The 14,655-nt window shown below is 42.3% G+C and overlaps 1 protein-coding gene across 5 annotated transcripts in view; it reads left to right on the top strand.

The window, feature by feature from the left end:
• Positions 1–14,655, top strand: part of FAT3 (FAT atypical cadherin 3) — a 672,953-nt gene that overhangs the window by 539,132 nt on the left and 119,166 nt on the right. For 3 of the 5 annotated variants that reach the window (XM_058687504.1, XM_058687502.1, XM_058687507.1), the window contains exons 5-8: positions 2,050–2,364; positions 4,756–4,966; positions 5,439–5,507; positions 13,921–14,060. In XM_058687504.1, coding sequence (XP_058543487.1) covers positions 2,050–2,364; positions 4,756–4,966; positions 5,439–5,507; positions 13,921–14,060 — 735 coding nt within the window. The remainder of the gene's footprint in view (positions 1–2,049; positions 2,365–4,755; positions 4,967–5,438; positions 5,508–13,920; positions 14,061–14,655) is intronic. The other 2 variants (XM_058687506.1, XM_058687503.1) reach the window with 1 other exon arrangement.

Here is a 14,655-nt window from a genome sequence, read left to right as displayed (position 1 = left end):
GTATGGGGAAGGAGACTAGGATACAAGAGTACATACTGGGGAAGGATCAGCTGTAGGCGGTGGAAGAAACTGTGGATAAGGAGATGGGGGAGTCACAGGATGCCTGCATGGGCTGAGGGAGCAAAACAGCTGGGTGCTTGAGGTGAGGCGGGGCCCACAGCTGTGTGGCTACCACCCTTCCAGGCCTGTAAGCAGACACCAGAGGGCCTGGGTTTGCAAATCCAGCTGTCCTCCAAAAGAAAGCGTTTTTACCACAGCAGGATCCTCAAGTGAGTGTGAACACAGCCAAGAAGGTCTCTCTCCTTTCCTGGGCAGCCCCCTGGCCCCAGCATAGCCCCAGAGCCCCTCACAGAGCCTGCTGCAGGGCATTTATGGAAAAACAAGGAGGTGATTTTGTGCACAGTGAAGGCATTGGGAGTTGTCTGGATTTGGAAAGAGGCTGTTCGAGGCGAAAAGAAAAGCAGAGAAGCTGAGCGGCCAAGAAATCAGTGTGTTTTGGTCAACATAACTCACCCGGGAGTATAATATTTTACTTCAGCAGCAACGGCAGAATGTGCCTCTTTAAGAGCTCAGTGTGTCCGGGAAAACCTCAAGAGTCAAAATTCAGCCCTGGCACATATTGGTCCTGACGTGTTTCTTTTGTGAAACATAACAAACCAATTGGGAAAATAACTTTAGAGGGAAACTTGATTGATTTTTCAAAGAAAGCAAGAACTCCTATGAAAATTTATCTTAAGTCTATTAAAGCCGTTCTCCTAGGCGGCTTGTAAGAGAAACTAAACTAGATTGCCGTCCCATTTTGCAAAAAGCCTTTAATTTGTTTCCCCACATTTTTGGCCTTTGTTTCCATTATTCCTGTCAGTTGCTTTATTAGGTGAAAAACTGGATGACCAGGTGCTGTGATTCACTGTTGTTTTTCTCTTATTAGTGCCGAGTACGTCTTTATGTTCCTTCTAGCCTCCCAATACATATTTTGATGTAGTAAGCTGTCTTATTCCAGGTAATGATTTAAAGACGAAATATAGGTTCTTCCAGGTTTGTGGTCACATGGAATATTAAGAATTGCGAAAAATGGAATAATATCTGGCTTGGCACTTAGTAGCAATGGGACATCTATTTACTCATCTGTACAGTGGGAACAAATAAACCTCCACTTCCTGAAGAGGGTGTTTGGGAAAGTGAATGATACAGTGCATGCAAGAGTGCTTTATTAACTGTGTCACCATCTACACATACAATTATTAATATGATAATAACTATGACCACTATGCCGAAAAAGATTATTCACACTAAGACTCAAAGACTTTACATAGGCCATGTAAATTCTTTATATACCTGCTCTTCATTCGTTCCTCTTTCTTGGTCTTCCCAGATACTCATAAGAATAGCATCTCAGAGATGTGGGAAGAAGTGTCCATCCCCCTCGGGTTTCCCAGAGCCAAGAAGAAAAAATTATTTTGCTACTGTTAAAAATATATTGTGACTGTCAAATGCACTTACAATGAGCCATCAAAATTATGAAGCATATAGCTCAGTTTTCTTTTTGTACAGTGCCAATGTAAAACTCACAAATTTTACATGACCATGGAAACGGAAAAAGAAAAGGAAGTGAATACTGAAAGAATTTAGATGGTGATACCATTGTCCAAGAATTAGAAGAAATACCCACTGGTTAACATATAATAATGATTATATATTGCTTTTTGTGTCTCTTAGGGGGGGCATATTTTATGTCCATTAAGCTTATACAAGCGGTACATTTTGTAAAGTCAATCGTATTTTTCCCCCTCTCCACACCACAGCACAATGGGAGCTCTGCCTCCCTCCTGCCCTTTCAGCAATGGTTTCCATTACTTGATGTAGGGCAATCCTTACTTTTACGGATGAACTATGAAAAGTTATGCATTGACCACGAACTACACAGGAATAAGAAAAGTTGAGATGCCCTAAGGCATAGGAGAGACCTTTTGTGGGGTGGGCAGACGGAAGAGTGGCAAGAAAAGTTTTTCTCTGTTCTGATTGCAAACTGCTTTCTCTTTCAAAACTCAGGTGACTGTGACAGATGGCGGTTCCTCTCCAAAACAGTCCACCATTTGGGTGGTGGTTCAGGTTTTGGATGAAAATGATAATAAGCCCCAGTTCCCAGAGAAGGTCTACCAGATCAAGCTGCCAGAACGTGATCGAAAGAAGAGGGGAGAACCCATTTACAGGGCTTTTGCGTTTGATAGAGATGAGGGCCCCAATGCAGAAATCTCCTACAGTATCGTGGATGGGAATGATGATGGAAAGTTTTTTATTGACCCTAAAACTGGCATGGTTTCTTCCAGAAAGCAGTTTACAGCAGGGAGTTATGACATCCTAACGGTAAGATTTTTCTGAACCTCAATAACATGCATGGGGGGTGGGAGTTACTTTCTTATTCATGTATATTCCTTTGAGTAATAAATCTTTAGAGTAATAGTTTAGAGTAACAAGTTTGGAAGGCTGCTTTCTGTCTCAGTGATGTTTTTAAATAATGAGATCATTTCCTTTGGTTGTATCCTGTCAGCAAACCTCCCCCATTCCCAGTACACAGTCTGTACTCAACCACACTTCCTGTAGCCTTACATCATTTTAAGGTACTCAGCATAGATAGAAACTGAGGGTAGAAGAATAGCAGAGTGAAATATCCCATCCACCACTCAACATATCAGTCACTCAATGTGTCCCCAACACTTCCCAAAGAGACAACTCTTGTAATTGTTGACAGTGTGATAGGACATGAATTTAGCTGTGTAAATTGTGAGACACAGACCACAGCTATGCTTGTTCTGCAAAAAAAATGAAAACGCTTAAGTTAAAAAATGACTACATTTTTTACCATTAGAAAATTAAAAGCAAAAACAAAAAACATGAGCACTATCTCAAATAGAGATTTAAATTCCTGTATCTAAAATGCCAGCCTGCTCCCACCACCCCCAACCACTTTAGAAATATATCACCTATGCCAGAAAGGGGACTGGTCATCCTTACAAGTGATGGGCACTTTCCAGGGTCCCAACAAGAGTTGGTCAAGAGTTAGAACCATCTGCTGTCCTTCTCTTAGTTAGTTTACAGCCTTCTCTGCTGTATAAAGTCAGTCCTTGATGATTTTAAAGGATGGTCTGAGTCCCTTGATTTGTCTGTTCATTCTTATGGTGTGGACTTGGTTTTCTTTCCCTACTCAATAACATACTCAGAACAGTGGGCAGAGAAAAGTGGATAATAAAATACTAGCTCTGTGTCTGCCATTAGTAGCTCTGATATAATGTGTGCTACTATAGTTGTGTGAGATTTGACAATGGGAGTCTTTAAGGACTGAATGGACTATAGTAGAAACTGTTGGTGCCTCACACAGATCCCCTTTACCAGGCTGGGGCAGCTATGCCCCAACTGCTGTGCATGCTGGCTGCTAAGGGCTCACAGATGCCCCCTTCTTGAGACGATCATCCTTGGCTAAACTTCTTGTCCCAGGAGATTCTCCACTCCCGCCCCAGCCCAGCAGCCCATTCCCAATGAATAACTGACACAAAAGTCTAGCCCCTTGCCTCCAGATGTCTCCAACACAGCAGTGGGATTGATGATTCAGAACTCCCCATGGGATCAGGCTGAGATTAAATTTCAACTGAGACCACGCCTTTACTTACCATCTTTCTCTGTCCATCTGCTTCATTCAGTCCCTTTCTCCTGAGAACACTTCCCCAACCCGCAAAATGACGTGTACTCAAATCCCTGTCTCAAGCTCTGTTCCCAGGAAACCTGACCTAAGACCTGTATCTTCAAGGGGTCTTCAATCTCACAGGAATTTTCTGGGGCAAAGTGATCATCCATGAACATATAGCATTTGGGTGCTGTGAGTAATTGCTGTTTTAAAGGCTGTAATGATTGGCCATGCACCTATACATGTTATTTTTAATATGTGATATTTAAAAACTCATTTTTAAATTTCCCATCAGTGGTTTTTGCTTGTTGGACTTGAACCCTCATTGAAGTCCAGGACACCATAGCAGTTGACCCTGCACAGCTGGGTGAGGAGACATGCTTTCTTCAGTTCTTAAATAAGATCACAGAGGAGGGTCTTTGGTACCCCTCCTCCCTATCCTGCTGTCTCTGGGAGCCCATGCTTTCACCAAGAGAGTCCTTCACCCCTTCAGAGTTAGTGTAACTCAAAGGCTTCTGAGGCAGTTAGAGCAAGGCTGCTGCCTCTCTCACACCTAGCCCATCACCCTCCTGGGATTCTGAGTGAATAGAGTGCTTCTCCAGAATAAAGCAGAAGGAAGGAGCTGCACAACACAACCACACACACACACACACACACACACACACACACACTCATCATTCACACATAAGGATTCACAGTACACTTTCTTCCCTTTCAAGAATCACCACCGGAGGTATAAGGAATCAAATTAGCTATTCCTGTCTATGTCACTATCATCTGTGCCCATAAAACACTAAAAATGATAAGCGCCGCTTTTGCTTTTCAAGTTGTCCACATCTGTAAAGTTGGCGGTGGTTCAGATCACCTTCTGGTGAATGCGGTGTGGGACCCCCAGGTGACTGAGTTGTCTCCCCCAATTCCTGAGCTCATTCTCCCCAGATCCACTCTCCCTTCCCTTTGCTGACACTGATGAGGATGGATTCTTGGGCCAACAACAGATGTGTGACAGACCTAGATTTCCACAGGGATCTGACTGAGCTCTAAGACCTCTTTCTCTGTTCTCTCCGTGTGAGTAGATAAAGGCAGTGGACAATGGGCGCCCACAGAAATCCTCCACGGCCCGCCTCCACATTGAATGGATTAAGAAACCACCCCCTTCACCTATACCACTGACTTTTGATGAGCCGTTTTATAACTTCACAGTAATGGAAAGCGATAGAGTCACCGAGATTGTGGGGGTGGTGTCTGTGCAGCCAGCTAACACCCCTCTGTGGTTTGACATAGTTGGTAAGTTCGAGTCCCCCAGAGCAGTACTGGCCAACGTAATCATTGACTGGAGTAACTAGCAAAAAAAAAAAAAAAAAAAAATCAGAAACAAAAACAAAAAAAAATACAAAAAATTTAAAAATTAAAAAAAAAAAAAAACCACTAACAATTAGTGCTAAGATGAAAAGATATATAGTGCTGGAATGCAAAAGAGCCAGTAAAATGAATAATCGACCTGTGCTTTCGTTCCAACTCTGTAGCTAAGCTGAACAGAAAGTGCTCTCTGGCTGGATTTTCCATAGTATGTTATTTACTGCAATCTTAATGTCTTTCTGTGTGTCATTTAAATTCTATTGTCACACTTGGCTAATCTCATTTCTAAATGTATTGATGGTACTAGACTTTGCTGTCCTTCATTTCTCTCTTTTTCTTCACCTTTTTTCTGCATTCTGTTCTTTTTTTTTTTTTCTGCTCCCGACTGCCCTGCTTCAAGGTGGCAAGCATGCTCGAGAGATGTTCTATATTCTACAGACAGCTTGTGGGCAGAACTGTTCAACAGAAGGTACCCTTAGTGCAAACACATTTGCTAAAATACAGCTATCCAATCTGCCTTTTACGGTTTTTTTTTTTAAGCAAATTAAATTACATCTTTCATAACTGCCTGTGACAGGCTGAAGTGCAGCCCACAGATTTCATACATGCCTCTAACAACTATTGCATTACTTGTATCCACTGACTCCTTTGTTTGAGGTTTGATGGGGTTTGAAGTTGGGGGGAGGGGTGGTTTCGATTTCTTTAAAAAGATTTTTTTCTCTTTGCTTTTGAGGTATATGGGCTTTTTGTTGTTTTGTTTTGATCATTTTGTAGGTTGGGTTTTTGGGCCTTTTCCGATTGAAAAATAAATTAAAATTTATCCCAACACCTCTGTTTTGCCGCGGTAGTGCCATTCATAGACCAAAAAGCTCCACCAAGAGGGGTCCCTGGCTGCCATCCACAAAAGTAAAGACAGGAAATGGAACCCAGATATATAGCCAGTGAGAGCTTCCTACGAGAACAGAATAGAGAAAGCAGACGGAAGCATGCAGGACAGACCTTGGGAGCCGACCTTTAAATACTTTGAAAGAAAATGAGCAAGCAGGCTGCAAGAGGAGAGGGCAGAACAGCAGCCCTGCCCTCCACACATAGGCAGGGAGAGGTGGTGCAGGGGAAACCCGTGCTGAGGATGGCGAAACAAAACAGCCCCTAGCCTGGAGGACAGAACGGGGAGACTGTGCCAGCCCTGGATCTGACACCGGGTTGAGCTGGGTCTGACTTCCCACGGTTCTTCGTGGGAGGCCGGGAATCCAGAAACCTGGTCTGTGGGAATCATTTCCCTCCATTTGTCATTGCCTGGATCGGATGGGCAGGAACCTACCTCTCTTCCCAGGAATGGCTGAATCTGGAGAAAGCATTTAGAACATTCCACATCTGTTTTCATGAGGCACAGGAAAAAGAATGCCCCGTGGCCTCCAACCAAACCTCAGTAGAAGGTCCTGTGAACTCCCCCAAAACGGGCGTGTTTTCTACATATTTCATCTTACAGAATGCTGGTAGAATGTCTTTACTTTCCTTAGTTGGCATTAGTCACGCCATCCCTGTTCATGACCATCCTCATTCTGAACTTTCAACTCCTTCTTCGTCTCCACTTAATGCATTAGAAGTGGAACCTCTTCTGATCCAGGAAAGATGTCTTAGATTCCGTATCTTCTCACTAGTTTTCAGCCCACAAAGTTATTATCTCATGCAGCTTCTTCTTTCTTGGTGGCACACGTGCCTCACCTGGTTGTCTGCGCTGTCATCCTTCGTGGTTCCTTCACTGCCGCCCCCAGTCGGAGTTGTAGAAAATGCATCTTGGTTTGCACATGTGCCCCCTGATACCAGGCCTCTAGGGGCAGGTGCAATAATGATCGATTTCTTTTCAATGTCCCAGAGACGAGTGCAGTCAACCCTCAACAGGCAACAGGGCTCCTGGTGTGCTGTCCTAAGCTGTGGGAGGGGTTGCTGTCTCTCATCAGCCACCAGCGTACCTCCTTCCTCCCTTGACGTACCAGTTCACAAGCACCTCTACACCCCACAGCACTGCTTCTCTCCCTCCTGTGATCCATGTCTGCAACCTCGTGCCCCACAACACAACCTGCTACCATCTCCACCCACCCAGGAACCCCTTATTTGTACACAGCACAAATCCTACAAATCCTACAAAGCATACCTTTCTCTGACGCTCTGACCCCAGATATCCAAGTCAGTTTGCAATTCCTTAGCATTTCTGTGTGTGTGTGTGTGTGTGTGTGTGTGTGATTGGGTGGAGGTAAGCATGCCTAGTAATGCTGCATGTAACATTACCTGCACGTTTTCATGTTCGCATTGTTAGTGCTATTGTGCATTTTCATTTCTGTTGATCAATGATCATTCTCTTTTTAATGTTTATTTATTTTGAGAGAGAGAGAATGAGTGTGTGTGTGTGTGTGTGTGTGTGTGCATGAGCTGGGAAAAGGGTGCAGAGAGAGTGGGAGAGAGAGAATCCCAAGCAGGCTCTGTGCTGTCAGCTCACAGCCTGATGAGGGGGCTCGAACTCACAAATCATGAGATCACGACCTGAGTCTAAATCAAGAGTCAGCCACTTAACCGACTAAGCCACCCAGGCACCCCAATCCAATCTCATTCTTAACCCTTAGGTCAAGGTCTTTTTCTCCTCATTCCTTCCTCCTGCCAGCGCTTCTGTTGATTGCTTCAGGGTGAGTGGAATAAAACATGGTGATGGAGGAGATGCTCCAGCCAGCCAATGCATTAACCCTACTAATGCCTCTTGAGATGACCCCAGAGTCAGGGTGAACTTCCAGTGTCTTTCCAGCCATAGCAACCATAGCCCCTTGGACAAAATGAGAGCTAGTCCAAGAAGAGAGGGGCAGTTTACAGATGACAGCCCTCCCTGGAGTGAATCTCTTCAGGCTGCTCCAAATACACATCCAGAAATCATTATCAAAAACATAGCAGCAGTTTCCATGTTTCGCCACCTTCGTGCTTCTAAATGCTGTACTCTTCCTAAAGAATCCTCCCCGTATCAGTACATGGAGTAGTTCTCTACATGAAGACCTACAGGGTTGTCCCTCTAGTCTAGATGCTTCCACCACAGAGATTTCACTGTAGATCTGGTATCATCTAGCTGAGCTTCTCTTACAGATTGAGCTTACTGGGCCCAGTGCCCAAACAGAATGTGGTTTTATTTCCATCCCCACATCCAGCCAACAACATCTTGAAACACCAACTCTATGTCACCACCAAAGTTAAATCTTTCCTCCAGATGCTGGGGTTGCTTTCAGTATCAGTATGGTCCCCTTTGCACCAAATCCCCCTTTTGAGAATCCTTTCTAATCTAGCAGAGTCATTTTTTTTTCAATCTGCTGACAGTGTCTTTCCCCTTCTCTAAAAACCTATTGTTTTCTTTATCGTATTCAGATGTTTCCTTCTACTTTCGAGATTTCTTGCTTATTTATCCTGGGCCATCCAGACTCTCCACTCTCTTCCCTTTCTCCTTGCCTAAGCATCTTCCTTGGCCAAGCTAACACAAAGGGAAAAGAGAGGGAATCGTGCTTCCCAATGCTTGAGAAACTTGGCAGTATACTGTGGTTGAGTGTTGACATATACTGTCGGCATGGATCTGAGATGAGATGTCGGGTGTATTTATCGGCCTTGCCCAGGTAAATACTCTGTGACTCTTCCAGTGGAGTAAAGATTTGGTTCCATCATAGACCTAGTGTATTTAGACACCTATACAGACACTCAAGGTTATAGAGCATGCGACGTCCTGGCCTAGCACTTAACAGCTTACAAATGCTATAACGAATGAATTCTCATTAAGTAAGCAGAAAGAGTGTTTCTGCATGCTTTTTCCCCTGAGAGTATTGTCTCCTCATTTCCATATTTCCAGATCTACCTGAGTGTTGTTTAACTTCCTTCATTTTCCTCCCACTGTAATAGGAATTCGCAAAAACTGTAGCAAGCAAGATTTTGTTCCCAAGTCTGGCCCCCCCACCACTGATCTGCCAGTCACTTTTCTGTTCCTCCAAAGAGACCATTGCTTACAGTATTATGTAGCTAGACCCTCCTCAGCTTCCAGAAACAGAAGCTCCACTTGTAACCCAGTTAAGAAAGCTGTAATTAAAAGGAAACATAATAAAGTTCAGCTGTTCCGTGTTTAAACAGCCCAATGCACAGCATGTTCATTCTCTGTGTTAAAAGGGAAAGAAAACGAAGGGAACAAAAATAACCCATAATCCTCTGTGGCTTTGTCACATATCTTCACACTTCTCAGGAGACTATGATTCAACCCAGCGGCTCCTTGGTTTACATTCTTTGTAATGTGCACGCAATCTGGTTCACAGTTCATTCCCCGCATCTTTATCCCGATGGCAAATGTCTGTATGGAACGACCACCGCTATTACATACTTCAAACAATGCCTCTCGACCCACAGTTGATGGAGGACACTGCCACCCATTTTGCTAGCTTTTCACCTGATACTTCGATTAGAAAAATGGTTGTTCTTCTCGAGAGTAAACGTTTAAAATGTCTTTGCTTATTTTATTTGAAAACAACTCTCTGACAGTGCAAGCTAGCACATGGGTCCAACTCTAGCTGAAGTACTTATCTGTGTTGCAGGTATATAAAGATCACCTTGGCTCTTAGTCTGTCATAGGTTCTTTGGGTTCTGGGCTGCTTCTGTCTCCTAAGCTTACACCTGTCCTTCTTGAGCCTTGTCCCCAGTGGAGCCATCCCTTAGGATTGGATCAAGTGGGCAAGTGAACTCTTTAGCAGCAGGCCTGTTCTCTGACTATAGATTGGGTCTTTCTTTATCACAAAACTCTTACCCATCCCTCCTGAGAGAAGCCATGTCTGTCTACCATTTCTAATACACCGGTTTATCCATTCCAGTAGCGTTTACTCAAAATCATTCAATTAACATCAAATACTTCAGTTCTCCTATTCTGCCCTCTGTCCCTAATTTGCTCCCAAATGACCCTCTCTTTTCTCTGTCACAACAATATAGACCATGAAGCACATCTGAAGAGGTTTCAGGGAAATAATAAAAAGCCTAAACAACACTTTGTATATTCATTATTTTAAGAAAATGAATTTTAAACCAGATTCTAGAAGGCATTTTCCTTCCTACCACTGTTTCCTGACCTCCACCCAGCATCTCCTGCCTTCCATGTAAATATCCTTTTCGGCCCTATACTGTGCTTGCTTCATTCCAAGACAGAAAACTATTCATGATCAAACCGTAATCGGTGTTTAGCATTTTTCCTTAAGTTTGCTGTACATGCTGAACTTGAATGAACAGCTTGTGAACTACTCCCTTAATTCATTGACATTCAGCAGCTCAGTGTTTTGGAAGCTTCTCACATAACACTTCCCCCTTGGTGACTACTAGATTTTGGTTGGTGTTTTTATAATTACACACAGAGTGGAATGGAATCATGTGCTAGGGGAGGAGCCTGGAAACGTCTCTAAAGAGGACAGTGGCGTGATACCCACCATTGGATCTCATTATGGAGAGATGGTGGTACTTTGGACCCTTCTTTAAAGAAAGACTTGACCAAATCATGATCCAATGCCCTGCTGCCCAAAATATGCAAGCAGTAGCTGCTGGCTTAAAGTATTTTCACTCTCGTCCCATTTTTGAAGCTTTTTAGGACATTATGACTTGGTGCATTTAACTTTAGAACCCAGTAGAAATCCAACCCTCCTCTTCTGCTCTCTGTTTACTCTGGTACACCCGTCTTTACCAAAAATAGCCACAGAGGAATGTCCCTGACATGAACTATCTGTTATGTGGGCTGTTCACAACCTTGCTTTTAACCATCTCTGCCGCACACCCCTGCAGCAACGCTCAGGCTGTGACTTTTCTACTTTCCCACTTTGTTGAAACTCAGACCAGCTCGGCGGTGTTCTCCCCTGCCCCCACCTTTTGTTTAGCCTAACGCTGCTGCACCAGCATACCCTGGCTTTGCATGTTGTGTTACTGGCTCTGAGGAAGCACATCTTGTTTAAACGGAATGCTGCTAGTGAAAATGGACTCCTACCATTTGATACTCTCACCCCAGATGAATTGGACATGGTTTCCTATGAAATGAAATCACCTTTCAGGCTAAAAGGGAGCCTGAGAAATGAGCCCTGGGGGAGAGATATGGCGTCGTTTATGAAATGGGATGCCTAAGTGGTAGGTTATTAAATTGCGTGAGGGTTGATGGTGAACTGCTGGTCTAGATTCTGTGTCCCTTGTCAGAAATTCATTTTAAAACTCAGGCAAGATTTTGGGAACCTTGTTTCCTGTGATATCTTGGTTTAACTGGGAGCACATGCCCTGGAAGTGACTACCAGAGGCTGCTCGCCATATTGATGGACTGAGAAACACTTCACAGACTCTCTCTCTCTCAAGTTCCCCTTGATATGCTTTCCATTTGTGTACCTCCCTACCCCTTTAGAGCTTTCTGGTCCAGAGCATTTGAAACTGTAGTAGTGGATGAGGGAGACACGCACACACACACACACACACACACACACGTGCGCACATGCACACATGCAGAGGAGTGAGAAGTATAAAAAATTACAACCATAAAACTAGCCAGAAATGCTTTTTGATATAAAAAATGAGTAATAAGAAAACACAATCTACATGTCATATGTAATTTATGTAAATTTTATGCCACTCAGCCCATGAAATGATTATGTCTTTCATCACGAGGCCCTGAGGAAAATGTGAGTCTCAGGCAGTGAGGGAGAGCACATAGGATTTCCCCATTTAAACAGGAACCGAAACTGGAAATCTTTGCTTGGGTGTTCTCTAAATTTTATTTTCATTCATCTTTAAACTGGAGCACACCAACGTTTTATAGTTTGCATAATTTCTACTTTGCCTCTACCTACAAATTTCCACCTTCTAAAATAATTTCCTTATCCTCTATCCTTACCCTGCCCACCCCCCACCCCCCCCACACACAAAAAAATGTGTTCTTCATATTTAAGAAAGCCAACAACCCGGTTAGGAAAACATTCTGAAGATGATTTTAGTCTGATTTAAAATATGAAGTAGTCCCCACCCAAAACAGCACAAAAAGTGGCACTCTACGCTTCCTTCTACACAAGTCTGACATATTTTATGTCGTTTCTTTGAAATTTTCCATGGCAAAGTGTTTTTGTTTTTTTTCCCTCAGAATGTACCAGTTGATAGCAAATTGTTTTCCTTTGCTCATTAGGATGGTTATTCAAAATCTCTGAATCAGCCTTACGCTTTATTTCATGTGGTTATCAACAGGAAGCACTCCCTATGAAAGAGACACGGTGACCTGAGGCTTACTTCCCTGTTCAGCCCAGATTTCCTCCTTTTTCTACTTCTCCTGTTCTTCAAAAGATTTTTTTTTTTTTTGGAGTGCTCCTCAGTAAATCAATTAAAGATATTAATTGGAAGATGAGTCTCTTTTTAGATGAAATTTTTGAAAAATATATCATCTCCAAGCAATTCTGTGGTCCCCTGTATCTCCATAACTTTAATTAAATGTCAAGGGCAATTATGTTCTCTCTAGCAATTAAGTAATCCTAAGTGTATATGACAGCTGCAAGCAATAAGTATTGAAATATATATGACCAGGGTTTTTTTTTTTAGTAAACCAGGTGATTTATTCTGTGTCACTGTATATCAAATTCTACTAATTCAGGTAAAATTCTCCTTTCCCTTAACTCATCCACTCATTTGTAATTGTAATATCATAGATATTGTATACGGTATTGTTCACTGACCAGCAAAATGAAATGTAAAGTATGTTGAATGGAAGAGAACCCAAGATTTCTTTTCTAAAATATGAAATTCAGTAAGTGAATCGCCCCGTGTGCTATGGCTAAATAAAATTACTGTCCAAGAACAAAAGTAATTGACATCATGGAATTTCAGACTAAAATAAATGGAGCTTGTGAACAATAGTGATATTTAATTAAAATCCACCCAACGTTTGTACCATTATCTTCTCTCCTCCTTAAAACAACAACAACAACAACAACAACTTTCATTTGGGGAAAAATCATAAACCACATTTTAGTTCACAGAGATGAAAACAGCTACAGTAATTTTAAAAAGGCCTGTGTTGTCTTAGCACATTATCAGGTATTCCTAGTCCAACAGAGAGGGAAGGAAAGTTTTTTAAACTTTCACACTGATTGTTTCATAAGTTGATGTCACATAAGCCGATGTTTTCTTCTACTTCCTTCCAGATTTCATTTTGTAAATCTCCCATAAACTTTCTACCTTTTGGGGAGAAAAATAATTTGCACTGTCAGGATGGCAAAAGACAATTTTTCTGTAAATATCCCAACTTACAGATATAGAATTTTTATATGAAACTCAATTTTTTGGCTTTTTCTTATTTTCTAGTATTTATAATTTTATTTCTGACATCTAATGGAGGGGATCTGAACTCTACCAACCAGAGTTTACCATCAATCCTAAAATAGATTCAAGAGTGCCTACGTAGTGTTGTTAATAATTGAACTATTTGTTTACTTAGAATTTAATCTACTTTAGAAAAGCAGAAAGGTCTACAAATCCTTAGCATAGAAGCCATAGCCACAGGGGGTTGGAAGGCCTGCAGTTTTCTAAATATTTTACTGACTCAGTTTATGCTTCACTTCTGTAACATTAGTGCTGAGGTTTTTCTTTGCAATACATTCTTTTTTGTGACATTTGTTATGCATTGAAGAGGCTGTGTTTTGTAGTATAAATTAAGTTGGAAATAGAGGTCCCATTTAAGATGTACAAAACTGAGCCAGAGGGATGCCTGTCAAAAAATATTTCTATATAAGAGTTCCCTTTAAAGCTATATGCTTCAATAGACGTAATAACTTCTCAGATATGCTAATTTCATGTTGTTTTTGTGAAATCATCAGGGGGGAATTTTGACAGCTCTTTTGACGCAGAGAAGGGTGTTGGGACCATTGTCATTGCCAAACCTTTGGATGCGGAGCAGAGGTCCATCTATAATATGAGTGTGGAAGTCACCGATGGGACAAATGTTGCTGTCACTCAGGTAAGATGTCAAATTACTAAATGGTGAGAATGCCAAACGATCTGCTAAAGTCAGTGGTGCAAGTGATTAGACAATGTGTTGAAAGTAGTAAATTATGTCCACGGATTTCTACCGTATTTAAAACAGTCGTCTGAGAGAACAACCTAGCAAAAAGATTGTATCAATGGTATTGTATAACTTAGCCATCTCCTTCAAGAGATTGTGACTGTTCATGCATGGAAGAGGGATATGTATTTGCTTCCTGATCATTTACTGTAGATTTCTCTCTTTGACAACAAAGTCAGCTGTCCTTGAATTTACAAGAAAGAGGGCATGTATATTGTCTGAGTCAACACATCATTATATTCTTCACCTTTTCACGTGTCGGTCTCAGAGAGTTAGAGCTAGAGGCACCTAAGAGTCCAAATTCATTTCAAAAACTAAGATGAGTGATATATCCACAGCCTTACTTGAGAACAAGGACTGAGAGTTAGATTCCCTGCCTCCCATCTCTTGTTCTAGCCTCTATGCCATTGGTCCCTTATCCTGGCTGCACAGTAAGGTGCTCTGGTTGTGGGGGCCCCGGGTGTTGAAACCACTGAAGCCTGGGCCGCAC

Source organism: Neofelis nebulosa, chromosome 10, assembly GCF_028018385.1.
Source record: "Neofelis nebulosa isolate mNeoNeb1 chromosome 10, mNeoNeb1.pri, whole genome shotgun sequence".
In the NCBI taxonomy this organism is placed as follows: domain Eukaryota; kingdom Metazoa; phylum Chordata; class Mammalia; order Carnivora; family Felidae; genus Neofelis; species Neofelis nebulosa.
The sequence above is the reverse complement of the archived record's forward strand: the minus strand, read 5'-3'. Positions and strand labels throughout refer to the sequence as shown.